This window comes from Aythya ferina, assembly GCF_964211825.1.
Source record: "Aythya ferina genome assembly, chromosome: 12".
NCBI lineage: Eukaryota > Metazoa > Chordata > Aves > Anseriformes > Anatidae > Aythya > Aythya ferina.
The window spans coordinates 4,868,511-4,893,839 of NC_140308.1; the positions used below are offsets into that span (position 1 = coordinate 4,868,511).

At 44.1% G+C, this 25,329-nt stretch overlaps 1 protein-coding gene across 2 annotated transcripts in view; it reads right to left on the minus strand.

Annotated features, from left to right (window-relative positions):
• The window catches only part of CMIP (c-Maf inducing protein), a 126,713-nt gene that overhangs the window by 13,262 nt on the left and 88,122 nt on the right, over positions 1 to 25,329 (minus strand). For both annotated transcript variants that reach the window (XM_084533898.1, XM_084533899.1), the window contains exons 4-12: positions 18,532 to 18,693; positions 17,339 to 17,380; positions 14,787 to 14,849; positions 13,388 to 13,468; positions 10,747 to 10,850; positions 10,091 to 10,195; positions 8,444 to 8,797; positions 1,237 to 1,302; positions 114 to 140 (exon numbers count right to left, since the gene is read on the minus strand). In XM_084533898.1, the coding sequence (XP_084390024.1) occupies positions 114 to 140; positions 1,237 to 1,302; positions 8,444 to 8,797; positions 10,091 to 10,195; positions 10,747 to 10,850; positions 13,388 to 13,468; positions 14,787 to 14,849; positions 17,339 to 17,380; positions 18,532 to 18,693 (1,004 nt within the window). The remainder of the gene's footprint in view (positions 1 to 113; positions 141 to 1,236; positions 1,303 to 8,443; positions 8,798 to 10,090; positions 10,196 to 10,746; positions 10,851 to 13,387; positions 13,469 to 14,786; positions 14,850 to 17,338; positions 17,381 to 18,531; positions 18,694 to 25,329) is intronic.

The following is a 25,329-nucleotide window of genomic DNA, read 5'->3' on the forward strand; positions in this document are numbered from 1 at the left end:
AGATAAAAAACCTCAGAGACACCATATTGAATAATGCATCGCTGCTGTTATTGACTAGTACAAGTATTTTAAGTAATCACTCCCCTTAACGAAACAAACAAGCACCAACTTACTTTGTGAATTTCTCATGTGCAAGCGCCCTGAAATTCAAAACAAAATATCATGAGGATTTGTGAGGAGGAAAGGGGAAAAAGAAATAAAGAAGAAAAAAAAAAACACTTTTCATTTCTTTCCAGATAATAAGAGGATTTGCTAAGCAACTGCAGCACACAAGACAAAAAGAATAATCTTTCCAGAAAAGATCAGGTAAAGTCTCCTTCGTTAACCTAGGGGGAAAAAATGAAGAAAAAATAGCACTCTGATTGAATCTTGTGGCTCTTCCTGCATTCTGCCTTAAACAAGCATCCAAGGCTAACATCAGTGGGAGCTTCGGGGTCAGAAGAAACCAAGTGAGAGACTTACAATGCAGCTATATAATTATGAACAGAATTTTGGTTACCTCCAACAGCCAGGTGAATTCTTTAATTGCAATGCAATCAAAGTATGTTCAAACCTAATTAATATCATACATCAGCAAAGCAATTAATGGTCATTCTGTGAAGTGACTTGCATCATGGTATGGCTTACACCTCCCCCAGGACTCGAGTTTGACTTAGGTAAATGATGCCTCTGTTGCCTATTTCCAAGCTCTTGCTGTAGCCCAGGTAACCTGGCACAGAGGATTAGACCTCTGTGATTCAAGACACCAGGTCATTAGGGGATGTGATAAGCTAGCAAATTGTACAATTATAGGTTGTAATGTTTGTCCGTGGAGGTCTGCATTTTATAAACACTACTGCTCATTAATAGGTTTCCGAGGGAGCCTGGCTGATCCGTAGGGTAGCTTCTTCATTTAATGCAAAATACAAACGATACGAGTCTCTGTGACGCCAGTGAAGCATCCTCCTCCACTAAATCTCTCACTTTACTCTCCTCCTCACCAGCTTCCCTTCCTTTCTTGTCTGCCTGTCTCTAGTGAACCACTTTTCTCTTTTAGATCATCTTAGAGAAGTGGGGAAGGAAGATGAAGGTGAGGAAGACTTTGGGTGCCTCTATCTGTAAAAGTCAACTCTGAATCCCACCTCAATAACTGGGGGCACAAAGCCACTATTACAGTCAGGTTTTACCTGACCTTGTTTCACCATAAAACAACATTAACAAGAATTATCAGTAAATACTAAGACAGGGCAAACTTACTCCTTCGGAAACGGGATAGGTTGAAGCAAGCTGGCCAGGGCTGGTCTCCAGTCATCATAGTCTGACCTGAAAGAGGAACATTTTATTAACAGGATAGCATGCACAGAATATGGTTTGTCAACAGCTAGTTCGAGAAGTCAAAAGCTTTTTACTGCAGGCATCAACAACTCTTTTGCTTTATTGAGATACTCCAAAGAGCTACGGTGACATTTCCTGTTCCATTTTCAGCACATTCTCCACAGGGACACAATAAATCTGGTATTTACAATGAGAGGCCTTCTTTATGTCAACTTAAAGACATTTGCTGTTTATGAAACCTGTTGACATTTAATCACTAAGTAATACTTCCATCTAGGTTGGTACAGCAATTACCAGGCCATTGCTATTTACAGCTCTATTCTGCATTTAATTGGAATTTATTTTCCTTTGCTAGAAGGCATCGGTCTAGTTGTAGAAAGAAAGATAAGTCCCCATTTTTGACCCACACCTAACAAATACAATTCCACAGGCTGATTTAGAAAATAATTGCGCGGCATCCATCTGACACTTTTTTTTGCTGTACCTTGCTTAACTTTTCCAGAGATTGCTGTGCACATTCACAATTCATTCACAAATCCCTGAATTATGAGTGGAAGAGGACAGATGAGGATACCACTGCAGAGAGCTCAGCGTACCCTGTGAGAGGTGGCTCCTCTCAGTTGTGTTCGCTGCCAGCTGATGCCCTGTTCTATTCTCTGCTGTCAATATACGGCGCTGCCCTCCTAGGAGGAGCCACCAGAAGGGGATGTTCACATGAACTAGGGTAAAGAGAACATCCTTTAGCAGCTTTGCAGCCTGCACGGGTCGCTGCAAAGCACCCTGGCAGTGCATTGTCTTGATCTGCCTGCACGTCGTGGCTGCTCCAGTGCCTGCAGCACAGCCAGTCCAGCTCCTCACGTAGGAAAGACACCTCACAAGAGGCCACCCTGCTCCTTCAAACAAGCTCAGCCAGCCAGCAATCAGTTAGTACTAATTAACCGCAGTAACAACACACTGCACAGCAGGCACGACCATCGTACATGTAAGTTGAGCGAAGCAAAGAACAGAGAGGAGAAGTGAATCCAGCAAGTCAGCACCAGAACCGGGAACAGAACCCAGCAAGATGGTGCGAAAAACTTTGGAGTGTCTGTACAAGACAATGTGTAGGATCCTACAGTCTCCTTTTACTGCTGTTACCCTTTGGATTTTAGTTTCAAAAGCTGGATTATTGGCTGCAGCTTACTGCAAACTTGGCACACAAGTCTGATGTTTCGTTAGGAAGGAACGAAGTGTAATGTTCCCAAACGGACAGCACTACTGATAGCATTAGAAACAGGCAACATATGCACAGGAACTGTTCCAAAATGATGCATTTTTTGCAAAGACAAGGTTCTAAATGGATGCATTTCCAGAAGTCTCACCCACTTTCTGAACCACGTAAGAGAGTGGTTTCCATAAACTGAGAGAGGTTAACACACACCATGTGGGACAGCTCACCAGGGTATGCTCATGGACACAATGAAACTGGGTGTGCCTGAGCAGAGTATTCTTAAGAAGCAGTTAAAAAAATTTTAATTAATAATTATCATTTAACAATCCATCAGAGAAGTAATTATCACTTGCCGAAAAGTGGTATGACTCCAGGTTACAAAAATATCTCAATAACCAATATAACTCAATATAATATCTCAAAGTAACCAACCCACAAGAACTAGGAGCTGGTAGTAGCTTCGGATATTAAAATACAGATGAACGCTGTACAAAATCCATGGGATGGGTTAGTAGCTCTTTTTCCACACTACTGTGCAGAAGTCCCAAGTTCAATGTGGACGCTTTGATTTCCCATGCCATATGCAGCTACGTGCCATTCGGTAGGTACTTCAGCAAACAGCCCTGCCCTTTTCACAGGTGTGTTACCAGACAATCCTAGCATGTACTTTCCCAGCTGTTTCCTTCCTGAAACTCCCCTGCCAACAGGCCAAGAACCACAACACCGTGTTGAGTTCAGGGAGATGTCTGTTCCCCCACCTGCACTGATTAAACAACCACAAAAGAGCTCAGTCAGGTACGAGGCTGGAGTTTAAAGGCAGGCAGGCTGGCAATGGAGGATGTACAGGCCAGGCAAAAACCTCAGCGTTGGTTCTCCTCAAAACATAAAGCAAATAACATTTGAGAGTCTTGGCTATGCTCCCTGATGAATATACCTTGTTGATTTTCCTCTCCTTTTGTTTAGCATTTGAAGCACAAAACATATCATGTGTCAAGCTACAATAACACAAAAAAGAAACTTCATGCCCATGCCATTCATTTTAAAAGCCATTGAGCCTAATTTTTGCCTCCATCAAAAATTGTGTTCTGTTTGGTAAGTGCAAGAACATAGTTCACAGTTTGTGCAAATGGTCTCTAGGTTCAGCTGAACACTGAGCTCATGCATGGACCTCAGTGCCTGCCTCTGTGTCCTCAAAGAGCCGAGGAACCTAATGAGCACAATCTTTGTTATTATTGTTATTATTATTATGCACATTCTTTGGAAATTCCTCCTAAACCAGCGCCTGATTTTACTCTAAAAATGACAGGTTTTTGTTGCTCGATGCAGCGGAAATAACTTCAAGAGCAGTATTCAGAGCAGAGAGGCCCAAATGTCGAAAGGCTGAGTGAGAAAACTGAAAGGTGCTCAAGGTGTTTCGCATCACGTGAGATAAAGCAGTCACAAATCTTCCGTAGCAGAGCCTTAAAAGCTGAAACCCACTTCGAGGCTTAGTTCCCGCGACATCTCAGGTTAAGTGTTACACCACCAAAATTCCTCCTTGAGCAATCTGGAGAGTTATCATTAGTAATAATGTGAACCAATCAATTTTTCATGGCTGCTCTTCAAAGGAAATTGCAATGGGAAGAAAAAAAAAGCTGCCTTGTAATAGCCCAACACCAAGCAAAACACTGCAGAGAGAATTGGACTGATGAAAGCTGGGGGTTATGTGCTGCAGCCATTTGTGAAGCAAGGTCTGCGAGAGGGCAGCAAAAACAGATCATCGCCTCTTTTCCTGGGAGGAGAAGAGAGAAAGAAAGCTGTCTCCTATGAAATATATAGAGCTCGGTCACATGAGTGGGACCTGAACATAAGATCTACGCAACCTGTAATCCCTTCAATCTGCGCTAGGAAACATGAAACAAACACAGCACAAGAATAAAACTAAACTACTTATTAAAAGCCTACGGTGTTTCTCCTCCTCCCACCTCTTCCCTTTTCAAAAACACTTTCTTTCTGTCTGCGCTCATCTCATCTGCGCTCTTCTTTCATTTCAGACGGCTGCCTTTTTATTATTTTTTTTTTTGCTCCGTTTGGAGCTCGTGCATGAGCTGGGAGCACCTGAAGCAGGCAGAGAGAGGCAGAGGGATCAGCTCTGGCTGCAGGTAACCGGGAGCCTGACAACGTGGCCGTGCTTGTTGTGGCCACCACCTTGGCCAGCCGTAGTATCGCAAAAATAATTCCCCCTCCGCAGTGGATTTGCCTTTGGGCCACGGTTGCCGTTGGCCCGTCCACATAATACATTTTCCTACCCAAGGATCACCTTTCACCAAAATGAAAACCTGCCCATATGTCATGTGCGGCACAAACAATCCAAAACATATTAGCAGCCCAGGGCAACCCTGATAAACACGACACAAGAGAATCCACTGGGGATATGCAGAGCATGCCCCTGACCTATTGGGGAATGCAGGGAAGGCAGGGGAAGCTCCAGTGGATGCTGGCGTTTGGAAAGCTGTTGGTCTTATCGCCGAGAGACCGTGAGCCCCAAACCCTCTTTGTTTTTAGAGCGTAATAAAGAAGCAACGAACGACTGCTCAGAAATAGTTCATTTCTCCAGACCAAGTGGCTTGACAAGATCAAACATCTTTTAGGCAACTCCACCAGATAATACGAAGATGACCAAGTCCCCCGACTTGGGGTTTTGAAGAAGCAAATTTAGCACCACCGATTCCCTAATGCACGGCGACATTAACATGCAAGTAAGGAGCTGGACAGTGCTGAGCAGCTCTCAGATCCTCTAATTCAATCTGATGAACAGAAAGATTTCAATTAATTTAGTGCATTTTCTACGCACCAATTTCAGCCTTGTGGCATTCAGGAGGCACTGGCTGGCATGAATAACCCTCACAGAGTCCAGGATGCATTAGGGAATATTGACACAGAAGTTTGATCCACTCCTGAGCACAGGACAAAAATATCATGTTCTGCTGTTCTGTCTCTCCTCTCAAATCTGCCCAGACATCTTAAAGTGGACATCTGCCAACATTTTAAAATCTACGACTTTCTGTTTTCCTTTCGTATGCAATAGTTGTGTTTTGTTGCTCAACTACAGTAGAAAAAGGGTCAGAGATATTCTTGGTGCTTTGGAAATGACCACGCAGACGAATTTTCTAACCTGCACGTTTAGCCTTCTGTGCAAGGAGGGAGTCTTACAGTGATCATTAAATGATCGCTGCTACGCTTTAATCGATATTAGAAGCTTTTTATTCACAAGTATGTATTGTGTAGGAGTTAGGTGAACAATAAAATGTCCTCTGCTGAAGATAACTGTTAAGAACTCATATTTGCTAGACTTTCAATAATTAAAATCTGCCTAAATAAATTACTCCCCGCTGCCCTAAGTTAATTATGTAAAAAAGATATCATTGTTGGTGACTCTTGTTTTGATGATGATATTGAGTCAGACACCTAAAAGAACAATTAAATTCAATGCTAAGCAACTTATTTATGTTTGGCTTACCACTGATATTAATAAGAACATTATTTTAGTGACTGCCTGCTGAGAGCTCAGCTCCTGGATAGCTGTTGTTTTTATAATGAATGTTTTCTTCCTATTGGCATGAACTCCAATTCTCTTTATTCACATTCTCCATTTTTCAAAGTACAGTAACAGTATTTAGAGCATCAGAAAGACTTTGTTCAAGAAGAGCTTAAGCATGCTAACAGTGCGCATCACAGCGGGATTATCTGGCATTTTTGTCAGTAATACTAGCCCTTCTACAGTGCTTTCCCAACACTGGTTGTTTATTAAAACATTTTTCAGCATCTTTACCTACATTTACAAGTAAGGCAAATGAGGCACAAAAAGAAGCAACTTGTCTTAAGATCTCCCAGTATGCCAGTGGCAGGATCAGGAGCAGAACTAATTTCTGCAGCAATGCTTTTGGGAGCCAAAAAAATAAAATAAAAATCAGGGAGTAAACAGGAAAAGAAGTGAACCCAATTCAGTGGAGCTACAACAATATATACCAGCTATGGCTCTGCCTTAGAAACTGTCCTATATTTTCATAGGTTGTGATTTCTAAAGCTGGGTGTGGACTTTGGCAAGGCAATCCAAGGGAAGTTGCACCAATTGTGTAGTATCACTGCTCCTGCACTGTATGAGTCTTGTGGGCTTTGCCCTTCAGAATTACCAGTGTACAATCTGAAAAAGGGCACAAAGCTGTTCTGCCCTACAACCTGTGCAATAGCAATAACAGATTCCTATATTCACTTTTGCTGTTGAAGAACTTGATTAAAAATTTAAAAAAAGAAAGCAAACATCAAAAAAAGTTATTTTAAAGTATTGAGTGAACTAAGAAATAATTTCTTTGTGCAAGAACTAATATGGAAATGGAGACCTGGCATATCAAACTTACAAAGTTTAGGGAGACCGTGAGGAAGAACATGCCCGTTTGTGAATTTGTTTATAAGTGTGTCAGCTGCATGATGAAACCAAAACCGTCAATGTTTAATGAGTCAGCACCCAAGCCAGCATCAGGACTGAGAGAGTTCATAGTGTTTATGGAAAACATCTAGAGTCAAGGGGACAGGAATAAATACACCACATGTTTAATGCAGCACCTGGGTGCATGAAGACTTAGAAGCCATCAGATAAAGCAAAGCCAGATACTGTGCTATTCTAATGCAAACATTTTTTTAAGGGGAGAGGAGGCTAGGCAAGGGGAAAAAAATCATCCTTCAGCAACTTCCCACTCAAGAATGTAATAGGAACAGTATCTTGGATTCACTTACACTGCCTCCAATTCTGGGTGTGTATGAATGTATTTGCAAGACAGCACAGGAGTGAGTAAAGGAATTATGTTGAAATTGGCATTATATACTCTGAAAACACTGAAAACATGGGGAAAAACTTTCACAAAATCCTCCATCATGGCACTTCAAGCAGTTCCTAGAGAGTGAATACTCAAGCTGGCATTTGACTTCAGCATGGCAAATGCTCACAGTTTACAGAGGAGGCCAAATTTAACCCACTATCGTGTAATCTAAAAAATATCAACTATCACTTCATTAAGCATTACATTTTTTAATAGTCATTAGTTTGCCCACAGACATATGCAACCCAGTAACAGAGCTAGCTGTCAAAGGCCACAAAAGTGTTTCGGGTTGGTTTAGTACACTTCATTAACACACGGTTCTATTACAAGCTTCTATCCTGCAGTCTACCTTTTGTGTTACCCCTTCACTTCATTTATTTATCCAGGAGACAAAGAAGCTTTCCCTAAAGAATTTCTTATTCTACATTCCTCTTGGAGATATTCAGAGGATCTGCCTCCCAGGAAACCGTGGAGCCATCATATGCTAAAGGTTATCTGAGCAATGGTTCATTAATCCAGGTTTGCTGTATGAAAGCAATCAGTCAACAGAGGATCCATTGTAACTGAAGTAAATCTGAGCAAGTCCTAAAACTTCTACAGACATTTGCAGGGAGAACACTTAAGTGAAAGGCACTGGCCTCATCTACCTCCTGCTGAAGCCAGGGGAGCAGTGCTGCCTACCACTGCACCAGCAACGGACCTGTCTTTTCTAGCTTTGTCTCAGGCAATCCCAAGAGCTCTTGGGAGACAAATAGATTTTTTATTTTTTTTCCGGTGGCTAAGAACAAAAGAGAAACCACTGGCAACAATATCCTGTCTTCTGTAATATGCCCGAGGCTCACTGTACAAATCAGCTTTCCCTTTTCATCTTCCTAAAGCTATTTATAGTATGTATTGGCAGTGCCAGATGTCTCTTTCAGAGGCTGGCCTCCAGTGCTGGAGATGGATTTATAACCGTGTGCTTGCTGGTCACAGATGTTTGACGACACCAGGCCTGTGGGAAAAGCCCCCCCCCATCATTAGGATGACATTGTTCAAAGAGCTGTTTAACACAGTTACTCACAGCATCTTGAGTATTTCGACATAGCAGCCGAGGATCCTGTCTGCCTGGGCGCTGAGCTCGATGCTCATGGTGCTGCAGGTGGGACTGACCATCAAGCAGTCGATCAGGTTGGGCTCGCTGTCATTGCCCACGTTGGCTGTCATCTTCTGGTTAGCCGTGTTGTTGCGCTCCACTTCCACGTGGATCTCGTTCGAAGTGACGATGACTGGTTTGAGCCGCGATTCAGTCAAGGTGGCCTCTTGAGAGACCAGGTCGGGACTCGTGTGAAGAAGGCGGAGGGGGAGATTAGGCTTTCGGTCACACTGCTGCTGGCAGCCATTCCGAATTTCCTTCAGGCTTGGCGAATTGTCTCGGCTGAATTTTAAAAATAAACAAACAATTTTGATAACCAGACATAACAGCAGAAAGCAGGAGGGAGAGGGCAACACTGAGAAACCAACATCTTTTGCAATTTCCCACCACGTTTCACCCCAGCCCACTGATTGCTTTCTCCCGGGTAATCAGATTATTGAAATCAATTAAAAATATTAAAGGCACCGACAGGACTGTTCTGCAGCCCCTACTCTGCAAACATTTCAGCTTTTCATTAGTCTAATTGACACGCCAGTTTAGTACAAAGGTGAACTTTCCCATCCAAGTTGTGCAAAGCTGTAACAGGATCCATGCCCAAGTATGTATCTGGCTACAGTACATGCCCAGACATTTGTCTGCAGCCCTCGTGTCTGGAATTTCTGTTGGACACTAAGCAGCCCCCGTCCGTGCTCTACCATGAGGAAAGTCAGATAGTCATAAACAAACAGGAAACATAACAGAAGGGAACCCTCGGTGTCTACTGGAAACTGGCTCGTGTGTCAGGAACTGCAGCATCTATTTTGTGGTAGGTCGGGAATCCGATTTTCCATGATAATGGAGACAGCATCATGAAACCAGCTCAGGTTCAAAGCTATAGATACACGGGGATCTCCACACAACCCCCTTCTTCAGGATCTTACCATTCCCTTTGATTTAGGTGTAACACCCACTTCATGTGCCAGAAAGAGAGTAAAACTGAGGCTGCTCTGGGTAGTGCTCAGTTCCCAGAGGCTGCTGTGGAGCACTCTCACCTTCTGCTGTTCTAAAGAGCAAAACTCTCATCTTCTGCTATTCTAAAAGGCCAGCTACAGCTGCAGCCTGCCTCAGAGGAACATCTCAATAGTGGCCAAGGTCTGCACACAGCTGGCTGCTGCGCTGCATCCCCAAAGTTCCTGCAGCTTGCAGCACTTCAGTTCTGGAAGCGCTGAGCTCCTGTGGCACCTGCACTGCCATTGTTCAAGCACAGGAGCTAAAGCTGTGCAGTGATGACATGCCAGCCTCACTGCCATGGAGCATGTCACTGTGAGTCCAAGTGAATGGGGATTCGGCATCTTCTTGTCCTCAGATTTCCAAACATGCAAAGCGTAACAAATTCAGTCACATACCTACAAAAACACGCATGTGACCGTACAGAACACCCACATGTAACGCTAGCAATGGGTGGAGCAAGAATGAAGACATGCTCTTGCATACCCACACCCATGCTCATGCCGATCTTGTTTACAGCCTGAATGAAAACTCTTTGACGCCACGAGTTTGGGAGTAACATGTGGTGAACTAAGAATTCATACTGACCTGTTGATAAATTCCTCATAACATGAATAAATGGCTGCTAAGCAGACAGCCACGAGATTTGGCAGGACTCTGGGATGGGGACATTGTCCAGTCGGACCATGCATGCTGAAAAACAAAAGCCAAGACAACATCACTGCAATGAAGATTTCTGTGGGCAAAAACAGTCAGACAGAACAAGGTGCCAGAACTGGATAGACAGCCTCAGGGAATCTTCAGACAGGCCATAACAGAGCATTTTAACCCTGTAAATCCCTTCCAAATAGTCCTACTTCAGAAGGAGGCTGAGCTGTGTCCTCACTTTACATGACGTAGTACCCCTGAAAGCTCACATGTGATCATTGCAGGGTCTGAAGTTGATGGGAATCTCTCTGTAGAGGCTCTGAGTCTCAGTGCATAAAAGGCATGTACACACAGATGTGTCCATTCACCTCCAGGATGAAACACAGAAATCCCCAGCCATATTTAAGAATAAGCTAAAAAAACCCTTCAGCAACATCTCCTCATGGCCACCTCTCACTTATTTGCTGTTTGCCAGTACCAAAAAGCACCAGCTACTCTACCAGCTAACTACAGACGTGAGCAGGGCTGGGAGAAGTAATGTAAGGAAGTGTGCACACAGGACTGGAAAACACACTGTAAAACTGAATGTAACCAACCTGTGGATAAACTTCTTCACCACCTCCATTCCAGCATTCAGCTCATTCAAAGCCAGAATGTACTCCTGAGTAAACAGACGCAACCGAGGGCATTTCCCAAAATCCTGTCCAAAAAGGAGAGACTCAGTGAAGACGGTGAAACATGCCTGCAATGTACATTGAAACTGTGGGTTTTCAAAAGAAATCAATTCAAACACAGCTGAATTCACTCTCTTGTTATGCTGACAGCTTCAGGAGCACAATACCACTGCATGCTGAAGTAATGTGCTACTCACTAATAATGGCATGATTTACAATCTCCTCTTTCCCCCCAGACCCATTTCAAAACAAAAGGCATGTTCAGTGTTCCTACCTGCAGTTATTTTTCTTTCATATGTTTAATTTTGTACCTTTACTTTGAAATGCATTTTTTATTATTGTACATTTTTGCTTCCACTCATAACTGCAGTTTCTTAGAAGAGCGACTCAAACCTGAATTTTTACTTCAATATTTGACATTGTACCTACTCTGCTTTTAGAGAAAATCTTTTTTGACATGTGACGATTAAATGATCAGTTATAAAACCACAGGTCAGTTCTTTCTCTGTTGTACTCCAGGTACAACATGAATTTGACTGGTAAGCTCCACAGTTGCTTGCTTCCAGAGGAAGGCACCTGCTCTCTGAAATCCAGCATCTCCTCGCCTTACCTGCTATTTTGAGATGCGGAAGGAATACAATCTGCTGTCTGGTGAATGCTATTCCACAGCACATTCCTGCTAATTTACACAGGTGTAACCTTTCAGAGGTTGGACTCGATGATCTTGAGGTCTCTTCCAACCTAGAAATTCTGTGATTCTGTGATTCTTATTATGCAGGTGTTACAGAGCTACAAAACTACACTTCCAAGTGGTGAACAAGGCCTGTGAGTACAGCAATCCCTCCCCATTATCCCTCAAGGAAGAGGAAGTCATCCTGAAGAAATTAATGGCAACCAAAATCTTAAAGAAATGCTGCAAGTGGTAATGAACGAGGGCACTGTGAAAGGGAAGACACGCTCTCGAAGTGCTGAATTCTTCCTTCCTTATTTTGATTTCAGGCACTGCTATCGCACAACCTATATTAACATCTCATCAGCTGTACAACTAGGAAAAATCACCAAAAATGTGAATACAGCCCTAGACAGAACCATGTTCCCTTCAAGCCTAGAGTCACTCTTTGCCAATATGACCCAGGAAAAAGACTGTCGGCGATTCCATTACAATTCACATCACCGAACATCCAACAGCTCCTTCTAGCAGGTGCAAATGCACTTGGTTCAACAGCATGAGACCGCACATGCTTCGTATATCCCCTGGTGCCATTTAACTTCATGGAAACTCCTTGCAAAATAGCTCGTGCAGTTACAATTCATTTTTTTCAACCTGTGTAAGTGTCCTAACTGAAATTAGAACAAAAGCCCAAGAGATCATAAAGAGCACGTCACTGCTGACAGCTTTAAAATAAAATACCTCCAAAAATAATAGAATGACCTGTCACTGTAACACGTACAAAACAAGGCACGCTATCAATATTGTTTACTCCTAAAGGATAAAGCAATAGTGCTTGTACTCAAACATTTGGGCTGAGCCCACAACCAGCTGTGATCAAAAGGCAGGGAGAGGCTGCCGAGTGCTCCCAGCACAACTCAGCACGTGATAAGCTCCAGTCCTGCACGTACTCGGTGCTATCAGCAACACAATGAGCTATCCTCCATCATTTGAAACTTCAAAATGACAGATAAATGAAACACTCTTTCTCCGTTTGGTAAGTGGGAAACTGTGGAACAGGACTGGCCATGAACTTATCAAAGACCCCAGAGGAAATTAGTGGCAGAGGTTGGAACAGACAGCTAGGTTTCCTGCTCTAAGCACACTAAATTGCACGTGGCCTCCTAAGGTTATGAAGTTTACTGCCAACAGCACTGTCCCCCTGAAGGATTACTTTATTTACATGCACACACACACATTCTCTAAAAGACTATTCAGTACAAAAATCCCCGGAGAGCAGTAAAGTGCCCAAATCCACTCTAATTAATATATGACACCGTAAATTCTCTGACTACACACTGCGGTACAGACATGTTGATTTTCAATCTGCAAATGTTAAGTACAGTAAATATACCCAATTCTCTGAAGCTAACCAAATACAAGCATTACACTATGCATTTAGATTTTACTTGAGACCCCTCAAGAGCTCTGGATTCTTTAAAAAAAAATTACCCTGAACTCCAAGAATAACATTTACAGAATATTTCATTGAACACTACAGAATATTCAAAAATGTTTACATGTCTGGAGAGCACAGGCACGGAGCCAGGAATACGACCTTTTCGCCATCTTAGGCTTTCTAGCTAGTTCTGTAAACTCGAGGAGTTAAATAATAATAACGTTATAAAAATAAGAAATAAGAACTGTTTTCTACTGGATTCATGCTGGATACAGGAGGACAGCGGATGGTTTCTAACATTATACCAGTTGGTGAAAAGAAGTTGCTTGTCTTGCTACAGAGGGATGAGACTCATCCTTGAGATCACAGTTAAGTCAACTGCCTTAAATATTTTATTCTATTTATTTGCTACTCTTTGCCACAGCTTTGTGATGTAAAAAGTTTCTTTCACTCACCATGTTGTGTTTGAGAATCCTCTGTACCACTGGCGTGAACACTTCTATCACAACCATCGACCGCGGGCGCTCTCGGCAGTGCTGTAAGGAGCAACAGGTCATTTTGTGAGCTGCAGGAATTATCAAAATGGGTCTCCCCTGGCTTCACACCCTGTGCACAGATTACCCCTAGAGTAATAAAATCCAAGGGCTAATTAATCTTTCCTGGGAATAGGATACTGTTCTGTCCTACAGATTTGCTGGTGTCTAATAAAAAATTATAATGGAAGCTCATGAACTGTGCAAATTGTTTTCCCTACTGCTTATTCTTCAGGAAACTCACTGGAATTTAACAGTTTTTGGGATATATCCCAATATATCAGTCAGAGTAATTCAAGCAGGAAAGGACTTTAGGAGCTCATCTGTCCCAACCCTTGCTCAAGGCAGGGCCAATTGTGAAGACACCATAGTCTACTCATTAGCCTTGCCCACTCAAGTTCTGTAATCTCTGAGGAGGGAGAGTTCATAACCTGTAAAAACAAATTTGCATGCTGCTACTATACACAGCCCATCCCACACCTTTAGAGGTAAATAAGTAGCTATCTCTGATGGAGACCAAAAGGAAAAAAAAAATGTAAGTGCCCATATAGCTTGGAGGATGAGAGGCTGGTGAGCAACATGGAGTCTTGGAGGTATTGGAATCTGAGACTAGGAATGGCCCTAAGGCTGGCTTATCAAAGTGAAATAAAGTCAGAATTCTTTCTTGAAGTCTGACAATTGCTGCAGGAGTAACTGCTGACAGGTAACTCCGGGTGGGAATTTTAAGCAACATCCAGGCTGTTTTATAAATGTACATCCAGTCTTCAGCAAGCAGATTAAAGCAGCCTTGAAACTGAAATGCAAAGAGACCTAGAGAAAAAGTAGTACTTTCAAATCCAGAAGCTTTGCACTCCAAAGCACTTGAAACTGTACAGAAAAGATGCACAATGCAGCAGAAGCCTGGATTTTCCAGGAAAGAGGATGGGTCCTTACGATCTTTCCACTACCACTACCCCATGACATAAAACCATTACGGCTGAGTTATGCATCACATTACCAACACATCTGAACCCAGTGACTCCAACGATTTTTGCATTAGCTAAATAGAACATACAGTAGGGCATTTCATGTACCCAGGCTGGGGTGGGGTTGTCTGAAGATCTTAACTCTCATGGATTATCAATACTGTGCAGTCTGGTGTGTGAAGAGTATGTATCTATTTATCATAATGGTGCTGTCAACTATTCCATTATCACCAGCTGTTGACCAAAAGAGGAGATCAATTTGGGCATGAGGCAAGGAGTTAAAGAAAAAAGCAACAATCCCCTCAAAGAACTACAGTCATATACAGCGATTAGATTTTAGAAACCTGCTTTGATACCTTGCAGAAGAATTCACAGAGGTCAGGAGGAGGATGGTTGTTTTCCAGCAAAGGTGCAATTGCCTTTAAAAAAATGAAATAAAATAAAGAGAAAAAAAAAATAATTAGAAGGTTGCAACTAGAGTAAGAGTTCTGCAGGGAAACATTTTTCTTGCAAAAAGAAAGGTCACTACTTTTAAAAATGGACAAAAGCATCAGGATAGAAATTAGAGGTGGGCTGTGTGTTTTACACAGAAGCTTAAGCATACCCTTGCTGTGAATCCTCTGAAAAGTTTTGCTTTTAACTATATCAGTGTAAATTCATAAAACACAGCAAAGGAGTAAAATTTTTATAATGGTTTCAATGAAAACAGGAGCAGTAGAACAGTTATTCGGTATGTAATATAGCAAGGACAAATCTGCTTCACTGCTTTGGTAATAACATCTCTCTAAAGGGAAAAAAAAAAAAATAGAAAACCACCAAACAAATACATGTCTTTTATATAAGAGTTCAAGCTCACATACAGCTGATAACTCATGAAAAGAAATACAGCACTGTGTTTACCTGGAAGGCCTCTATTTATCAAAATCAAGAATGTAACTTTTTGGAAGTTGAGATCAACAATTCCTTCTTTGCTACTATGCCAACCGATGTGGTTTATGCTCAGTAAATACATTAGAGGTCATACCTGCCACTGACAGTGTAATGAACTTATGTTGTTGTTACTTCCTTTGTAATTTAGGAAATGGTACTAGAACAATGTATTCTCTCTACGTGATGGTGCCTCGGGCTTTTCCAATCTCGAGCTAAAGGGATTCCCAGTACCCATTTAAAAGTAAGGCTCTAAGCAGCAGCTAGGACATTTTGTATTAAGCAATTGAACACCAGATATTTTATCTGGATGGCATCTGGAGCTTTACTAAGGCAGCCTCTTCTGATTTTTGCTCTCCCTCTCATCTCCTTAAGGCCTTCAGCCCCAGTCAGTCTGCCCAAAATAAGCATGTTTCACAACAGCTGCTTTCACACACGAGCAGGTTAATGTTAATGTGAATTTTACCAATGAAACCCAGGCTACCAGCCTACAAAAAACGGGCTTTTTTGTTCAGCCCTGACCCTGCTAAATGGAGGGAATAGCCACAGCAGACACTGTCAAGGGGGTCAAGGCTCTGCCTGTACAGTCAGTATGGAGAAGTGGCAGCGTGAAGCAGCCTGCGTTTGCCTTCTGTGGAACCTGCTGCCTCGCATCGCCCAGTGACGGGCGACTGATCCCCTACCAGGAAGGGACGAGTTGTAATATTGATCTGGTCCAGTGACATCTAGATAGTGAAGGTGGTGTGGTCTGCGCAGCAAATCACTGTGTGCCTCTGCAACACAACACAAGCACACAGCAACAGCAGTACCTCCTAATAGCACAGGTTGGCTGTACAATGGCAGTGAGCTTTGATGCCCAGAAACCTCTGATTCCTTAACGGCTGGGGCACAACCTGCAGAAGGGCAGGACTGACCCGAAGCAGCCTTCACTCAGGATCACTGAATTATTTAGGCTGAAGGGACCTTTGGAGGCCACCTGGTCCAACCTTCCTGCTCACAGCAGGGCTACCTGACATCTTTTATTAAAAAAATCCTTCCCCAAAACAACCAGCTTTCACTGGAAGCCTGAACTTTCCTTGGCACTAGAGAAAAATGAAAGCTACAGCAGATCTCAAAGAAAAGTAAAGGCCATTTCGGAAACTTACCTCCAGCTAAAAGGGTATCTTAAACAGCAGCTACACACAGTTCACACCTACGGGCAGCTACACGCTGCCTTGTGTTGCAGAAGGATTCATAGGGACATGATACGATCAGGTGATGGGGAAGTTCTAGATCTGACTGCTGGGAAAAGCTCCTGGAAATTGCCAGCGACTGAAATTAAATTATAGTGATGGGGTAGCAATTTCCACCTCTCTGATAAATTGTTGAGATTTTGTGTTTTCTTGCACAAGGAAGAAGGTAGCTATTTGACACACTTCTATGTCTAAATAAACGCAACCTACAGAAGATAAAAAAAAGTTGAGAGAGTATTTCTACAAACCAAGTCAGCAGGGGGTTAAACTGCAGTGACACATACACATATCCGCACTTACAAAAACAATCCCTTGCTCACATACCATCAGAGATGGAGACATTCTGTATATGGCAGCATTAGCCCCTCAGGAAACTACTAAGCCTAAGGGTTTTATAGGGCACATCTGGAAATGATGTTTTTTGACTATTTAAAGTACATATATAACATTGCACTGTGTAGCCCAGTAAGGAGGCCATTTTGGAAACAGATTAACCCTACATATGCTGTACTGTTTCATGTAACTTGGTGAGGAAACTATCATAATTCTTCTAGGAAGCAAGGGAAGAGAAACAATAAACTATGCAAAAACCAATAGGCCAAACTGGTTTGATCCAGCCCAAATTCATCAGCATTGGTACAAGTGCTTTCATATCTGCCCAACTTCAGTAGGGCACAGGCTTAAGCACTGAGAGGAGTGTTACTGAACCATACGGATTTGTTCCCAGATTCTGACAGAAAGTTACTCACCACAATAATGCTCTCATGGTCTTGAGTGGTTAAGTTGTTGTTCTGCAAGAGTCAAACAGAAGAAATGGATGAGCAAACAGTTCTGAGCTGGCACAGCAGCATACACTGTACTCTCAGCTACCACAGACACTCATAGAAAGGCTCAAGACTGCCTTTATTTATTTTTAGAATAAAATTAATCAAATTAAAATCATTCTCTTAAAGAAGGTCTTACACGATCTGCTATGAGGGGTTGTGGAAGCTTCAATTTCTTCCTCAATACCGTCAGATTCAAGTCACCCCAGCCACGAAAGCTAAGCACACAAACACCAGGATGCCAGAGCAGGATTCAATTAACTGGAAAACTAAAGCTAGCGATAGAGTTCTTAAAATTGTTTTCTGTAGCCAGGCTGTATGTTTCTAAGAAAATTAATAAAAGAACGGTTGCATTGCTGTATACCATTTTTGGTAGTAAAACAACTGCTGCAGTTTTCCTTAAGTTCCTTCTTCTAAAATGGAATCAGTAAAAGCCTACTGGAAGTCACTGGTTTTCACTAGTAAAGTGCTTTTGGCTTTCTCAGCAGCCCGATCCATCCTGAGGTTACAGAGCCTAGTGCAAGACAGACAGCTGGCAACTTCATTGCTTATCCCAAATCTTTGCACTTCATAATTTGGACGTCAAAAACCTGTTTAGCATTCAATTTCCTGTCCACAAAAAAGTTAACTATCTGAAATAGATGTAAAAAAGAAGAATAGATATCTCTGAAGAAGGAAAATATTTTTCTTTGACAGAGCTGGTAATAACAGAAAGCTGCACTATGAATTTATTGGTAGATACATTTGTTGGCCTTGTACAAGGATGATCAGTCTTGCAAACAAAGCCAGTAGAACAGAAGTCAAGGGAAGTTTTACTACTGACTCGAAATAAGACTTGAGTCAGACCCATAACAAATTTACCACGAATAACCGAACAAAACCCCATAGCCTCAAGAGAAATGTTTTTTTGTTTTGTTTCCAGACATCTACCTAACATGGGTCAAATTCTTCTCTTCCCTAAAAAGTACAAATTCCACTCAAGTCAGCAGAAGTCACGAGCAGATTTAAAGAAAAAATTTTGAAAGCCAAGTTAAAATAAAACCCACCCACAAACTTTTAACCATTTGTCTCTCGTCTAAAGGTGACACTGTCTTGCAGGAGCACGGCTGGGATCATACCTCTGAGAGCAGTTTAGAGACGATCTCCAGTGGGGCTTGGTGAATGGAATCGTCCTGAAGCGGAGACGTCAGCGCCATGTCCACCAGCGTCCTGATCTCCTTCAACACCACCTCCCAGCGGCTGGGGTTACTGAGCACCTTCTTGTACTTGTAAATCTTTTTCTGCAAGGAAAACGGAAGGGTCACGTTGACAGCACTGTAAGCCCCTTGAAAAACTGCCTTGGACACGTGCCTCCTACACACAACCAGCAAGTGGGTTGCTTTGTACTCTGGGTTTCGTCTTTTCTGTTTGCTAAAAAGCTGTACGTAACACATTGAAATGGAAAAGAAAACCTCGTATCTGTAACTACAAATGCAATGAAAAAACATAGCTCCTTTTTATCTTAAAAAGAAGTTTTTAAACTCCAGAGCACCTTTCTTTCCATCACCTCGTCCTGCAAACACCCAACTCCTCAGGCTAATAACAGACACTCGCTATCGCGCTGTTTCCAAAGCTGTAGGACCTTTTAAAGAGAGTTAGTCAGAGGGGTCGGAGGGATCAAAACATCATTCCACAGATGTTTCACTCCACAATGCCGATTGGTGAATTCACATTCAGAATGAATTACAATTAAGAGTAAAAAAAAAAAAAATCGAACTGCTCCACAGGCGGTTTGGGCTTTTCCCCCCCTGTTCTTGAAGGATGCTAAGAAGTTGTGTCGTGACTCCCCAGCTGCGACAGAAACACGCCTGCCGAGTCTCTAAATCTCCCTTGTAGTAGTGTTTCAGTGCTCGGATGAGCACTGCTTGCTGCCCAACACCACCACCCTCACCCCTGCTGCTTCCCCCACCGGCGCTGCCCGCAGCAGCTGGGGAGCAGAAGGCACCTCTTACCTCCTCGGCAGCCACGTCGCCAAACGGCTGGCACAGGCTGCTCGCCAGTATAAATAGCAGTCCCTAGAGGAAAGCCACCCCCCCCGAATTCCCAGAGGTGGCCTGTTGAAACTCTAGAAGTCCAAGGAACCGATGAGGGGAGTTACAGCACCAACACAAAATGCCCAGAGCAGCTTGCCAAAGCCCCGTCCTCCAGGCACCATGCCGGGAGGGAGCTGCAGGGTTTTGGCTAGCCGATGGGTCCCTTCACTCATCTCTGCCTGCCCAACTCACCCCGCGATGAACGGGAAGTCTGGGTACATCTCGGGTTTATTGAACGACACCAGCTGGGCACTAAATATGGATTTGCCTTTCTTGAGAAATCCCAGAAACTGCCCATTTCACACAGCTTGCAGATTCAGCTGCGCCATCTGAGCTGAATGCCATCAGTGCAATAAAGGCAGGGGACTTTGCAAAGGGTTGGTCTGCTTTGTTTTGGTGTGGGTTTTTTCGCTTTGTTTAATTCTGTTTTGGAGCTTTGCTGCTCCACGCACTTCCCCTTTCACTCGTGCAGGGCAGCTGCCACCAGGCAGGCTGGCTCACTGCTTCCCCAGCAGATCTCATGCTCAACAAAAAACACAGTCACCTCCGTACCCTGTCTGAAATATTGTGAACAGTTCATAAAAACACATATTCTAGATGCTCTGGGTTTTTCTGTGCTGCTGGGGAGGGGAGAAGAGGGTAGCACTGGGCTGACGTGTAAAGGCTGATAAAACAATGCAATTATCTTTTAAATTAAATCCAAGAAAGTACAAAAGCACACTGGCAGTAGTTCACACTTTCACTGCATTTTAAGCCACTGACAAGGTAGAGGAACAGCAGCACAGGCTGCAGACACTACCAGATGTGTTTTGGATTTCAGAACAGAGCAGAAACCTTTGTCCATTGAAGCTCCTTGGGGCAGGGCAAGCACATAGGCGGTTTTAAGCTACCAGCACTACTTCCATTACCATCACAGATTTCTTGGAGCCTTGAATCACAGAGGAGCTTGAATCATAGAGAGTTTAATTTTTGTTTGTTCATGCCATGCCTCTTTTTAGGGTCTTTTTCTTAGACCCACTCCAGCATGAAGCAAAGTCCATGGTGCAAAGCCAAGCAGCCCGCTTTGTCACCTGAAGCAGCTCCTCTCTGACTGAGGCCACTACACAAAGCCAGCTCCACAGATCTGTTTTCCATGCAGAAATGTCCTCCTTGGTCCTGTACTAGGAAGAAATCAAGCTCGAAGCAGAATTCAAAGCTAGATAAGTGGGGCAGGGGGGCAGTGGTTACTGTGCATCGCCTGCTGTGGGCTGCCCCGCTCCCGGGTGTGACAGCGTGGCTGGGGACAGCAGCTCCTGCAGCCAAGAGGACAGCTGCTGAAAGCAAGCTGCCGGCCCCACAGCAGGACCTGAGCACAAATCTCTTCCCTCCGCCGCCAAATCCCCCCTTGCTTGGGGGTGGGAGGAGCGAGGGAGGCCTCCTTTCCCTTTTAGAGATCACCATGAAAAATTAAAGCTCCGTTGATGCTGACGCACATAAGAGGGAAGCCAGAAGGAGCTGTGCTGCGCCAGGGAGACCTCCAAAAGCTCAGAGCAGCAGTCAGCGGCTCAAAGGCAGCACCCAGGGAAGCCACCTTCGCACGCACTGTGCCTGTCGCTGCCAAAAAAAAAAAAAGCAGACTTAGCAGTCCCTGCTTCCACCTTTCAGCACAACGGGGTGTGCTGTGCTGGTGCACCAAGCTGCAGCCTTCCAGGGAAGTTGCCCGAGTTTCGAGTGATGGTGGGAAAGCAGCTGGAAATAAATAAATAAGTCGGGACGCCGTCCCCGGGAGGGCTGAACTCTGCTGTCCTGAACCTTTGCCCATGGTTACTGTGCTGTTTTTCTCGGCAGAACGTTTTTCACCGTTGAGTGCCTTGCTGAAAGCCTCAATTAAAGCCTGAACCCTATCAGTCGGATACAGAAGCAATTTGCTTTGTATCAGCAAGCACTTGGCCAGCACCGAGCCATCTGCTCCATTCTACCTGCGCCGGCTCCGGAGCAAGCAGAAACGATCCCTCGGGAGCCTAAAACAAAGCTGCCGGGTAATGACCCATGCTGGAGGATCAGCACGTGGACATGTGCAAGGACCTTGTTCCCCCGAACATGGCTGTAAAAGATGCCTTCAGTTCTGCACAAGAAAAATGCTGGGCTGGGAATCCAGCCTCATGCAGATTTCGCTAACAGCAGTGGCTCCCGAGACCATTCCTGCGAGTGACAACACCACGTGCCAGCGTGGAGTTTGACCCTTCTAGTTACTGACCAGCCAGAACCACGCAGCTAACGTCATCCCAAAAATCTCGCTGTGCTGACTCTTAAAACAAAACCGGTAAGGTTAGTAAGTACCAAGAAGCAGCAAGGGGAATAAGCGAGACTGACAGGGCATCCTTCGTTCTCAAGACACTCTCATTAATTAAGTCTTGCAGAAACCCAAAGATCTAAGTCTTAGTCCTCTTTCAGAGGAGGAGGAATTGAAGATAAAATGAGAAAAATTACTTTTGCAGTGTTATTAAGCAAGCATGTGACAAGAATCTGTAGGCAGTGGCTTTTGCCATCAGTGCTCAGAAGCTCATGAACATTGCTGTGAACAGAAAGTTCAGACAGGTCTACGGTAGAGGAAACTTTCAGCTTTTTTTAAATGACATCTCTGTACATTACCCTACCCCATAATGGCTTCATCTGGTAGCTCTTGCTCATTCAGCACCTCTCTGGACAAGAATGGAAATACTGATAGAGCTGACATCTAAAAAAGTGGTCTCTAATGCACCAAAATGGAAGGCACGGCACGACTGCGCCTTTCTGGACCTTAACAAGACCTTGCTCAAAGAACATCTTTGAGCAGCCTGAGTACTTGATCCAAAAACAGTGAGTTGAAGTTGGCCTTCTCCCTGACCAAATTTCACTCTGCTTTGCCACCAGTGGCCAGCAAACATTCTGTATTCTTGAGAACCAGCCTTCCCCTCAGCTACAACTGCCATCGTTACACTAAAATAAATTGCCAGCCCGAACCCAGAGCAGCCAGTTAAATTCTGGTTCTCTGCTCTTTGGTCCTTTTCATCCCAACATTGCTTCTTTTGTGGTCAAGCTTGAGCTAGTGCAGGAACATGCATGACTTGGAGGGCTGCACGTGCCAGCAGCTGTTTATTCCTCGCCAAGCACTGAGGGCAGCTCCAGCAGAAGGGCAAGGTTGCCCTCCCGCCCAGCGGTCCTCCCCAGCTCCGCGAGGGGATGCCTGAGCCAAGCTGGTGCTACAGTTTGGTTTTGATGGAGCTTCAGTAAAATGGAGGTAGCTCTTGCTAGACATAAGTAGACAGCGGGGGAAAAAAAAAAACACCGAGCAGCCACTGGAACTGTTTTCTCCACCACTGCAAAACTTTTTGTTAAAATGCTATGTACCAAGAAACAGGAAAGTTGCTTGCAATGTCCCGTGCACGTCTGGCATGTCCTACACAAGTCAGGAGCTGTACCATGTATTCTTGAGCACCACCTGCTGGCATCTTGTCTATTAAATCATTGCCTTCGTGACAACAAAGATGGCATCCCCAGGACTCAGCTAGGTCCCTGTTCTAACACAGGCAGTGCTCAAGGTATTCTGAAAAATGGGTGAGAATAACTTGCTGCTAACAGATGCTTCCCTGTTAGCCAGGGATAGGCTGGCATCACCAGGTGGATCCATGGAAAGCCTTTCAGTGTTTACCAGTACGAAGATAAAAGGCAACTTGACTAAGTCTACAAGAAGTGCCATTCCAGGCAAAGGGCTGGGGCCAGGACCGGTGCATATAAATGCTGGCAAAGTGGGGACGTGCTCATGCTGCAGCCAACTCCTCCTGACCTTCAGAAGGTTTTGCTAGGCAAATCCCTGATCCTCCCTCAGTGGAGGTCTACATAACACTTCATTTCCTGTCAATCCATATTAAAAAATTCCAAAGAAATCACCAATATTTATGGCACTGAGATCAGCACCCATGAATCTTGGCCCTGACCACACCAAGTGACAGACTCTGCCCCGAGCAGCTCATGGTCTTGATGACTACAGGCAGGAAGGAGAAGCAGAGCAAGAAAGCCGAGATGATTTCCTTGCGGTACATGGCAGCTCAGGACCAGAGCAGGACTGAGCCTCCTGACTCTCAGGCCTCAGCTCAATTGCTAGCTGAGGGCACATTTAACTAACAGCACCACCAACGTACACAGGGCAAGCAGGCCGAACACTGAGATCCCATCGCTGTGTTTCCCATCATCTCCCCGCAAGCCTTTTTTAAAGCCTACATTCATTAACCTCTTTATTTTGCATTGGTGTCTAGCACCTCGCTCCAGGTATCGGTTAACCCGGCCACCCAAACCGGCGCCGTGTCGAAGCTGCCGGAGTTCAGTGGGTTCAGGAGCAGTGACGTGGGCTGAGCTGTTACTAATACACAGGCTAGAACCACTGAACAGGCACTTCCCACCAGCACGAAGCTTGTCCTTTGCTCAGATACCACTGGGAAAACACCACTGGAGGACTGAAAGAATGCTGAAATAAACAAAAGTTGAAAAGGACGCAGCACAGGTTGAGTTTCTGCTTGGGCCCAGAGAGGCGCAATGAGGCTGGGAGACCTGGGGGTTTGCAGGGCAGCCCCTCACTCACCCACCTGCACAACACCAGGCACCTGAGACAGTAATGCACTAGAGAACTTGCTCCCAAATGCTATAATATAATGCTATATTACATATACATTCACCTTCTTTGCTCAAATCTGTCCCCTGGCTGGCCGTACTCCTGGGCTTGTGCTCTATGGTGTGTTCTAGACCACTGCAATGACACCCTTCAACAAAGGTGGGTGGAAAGGAGGAGAAGGAGAGGATATTCTATGCAAGGGAGAAGAAAAAATAAAATAAAATAAAATAAAATAAAATAAAATAAAATAAAATAAAATAAAATAAAATAAAATAAAATAAAATAAAATAAAATAAAATAAAATAAAATAAAATAAAATAAAATAAAATAAAATAAAATAAAATAAAAACACCTGGCAAGCAGGTTGTAAATTTATAGACTCTGCTGAAGACAAACCTGCATGCAAACACAGTGTATCTACTTCCAAAAATTGAAGGCAACTCAAAAATTGTGGCTTCCTTCTAGCCCCCTAAGTGGGGAAGGAAGGGGTTCTCTGGTGGACCCGCTGCCAAGCAGAGAGACCAGGCTTTGCTTTTGCCCGTCTCTTGCTTTTTTCTCTAGTCCCTGCCCTTTGGTCACCAAGATTCAGGAGCGCAGCTGGCGGATCCAAACCCAGATCTCCCCTAGCTGTGCATTCAAGATGCCGTTTGCCAGCTAGAAAACGCAAAAGGCCAACTGCGGCCCCAGCTGCACAGAGCATGGGCTAATGCGGTTACTCTCGTAATCAGACCTGTCCACAGGGGAGACGTTTTTTGGCAGGGCTGACTCCGATGCATTCCCCGAAACCCTCCATCCCTGCTTCCATTTCCTTTTGGCAAACGCTCCCATTCTTCAGGCCCCGGTTCCAGCATCAGCTTTACACTTCAGGTTGGCAAAACATCAGCTCTCATCCTGCACACAGCAACTGCTGTTCCGTATTTTCCATATCAGAGCCAAGCTGGGGTTTGTTTTTAATGTTGCTTTGGCTATGCGGAATTTCACTATGACTGCAGATACACTTCGAGCAGAAGCACAAGCCACACCTTGCTCGTGAAAAACACTGGTAGAGACACAGCTGCGGTCTTGGGTTGCAAATCCCATGCAACGTCTCCCCAGAAGAAGAAACGTTTTAAGATACGTTGACCATGTGGGGTTTGGGATGGTGTTTCTTTTGGTTTTAAGCTTAAGTCGCACAACACCTTTTTCTCCTGTTGTTGGGCAGGGGGAAAGTCTTCGTT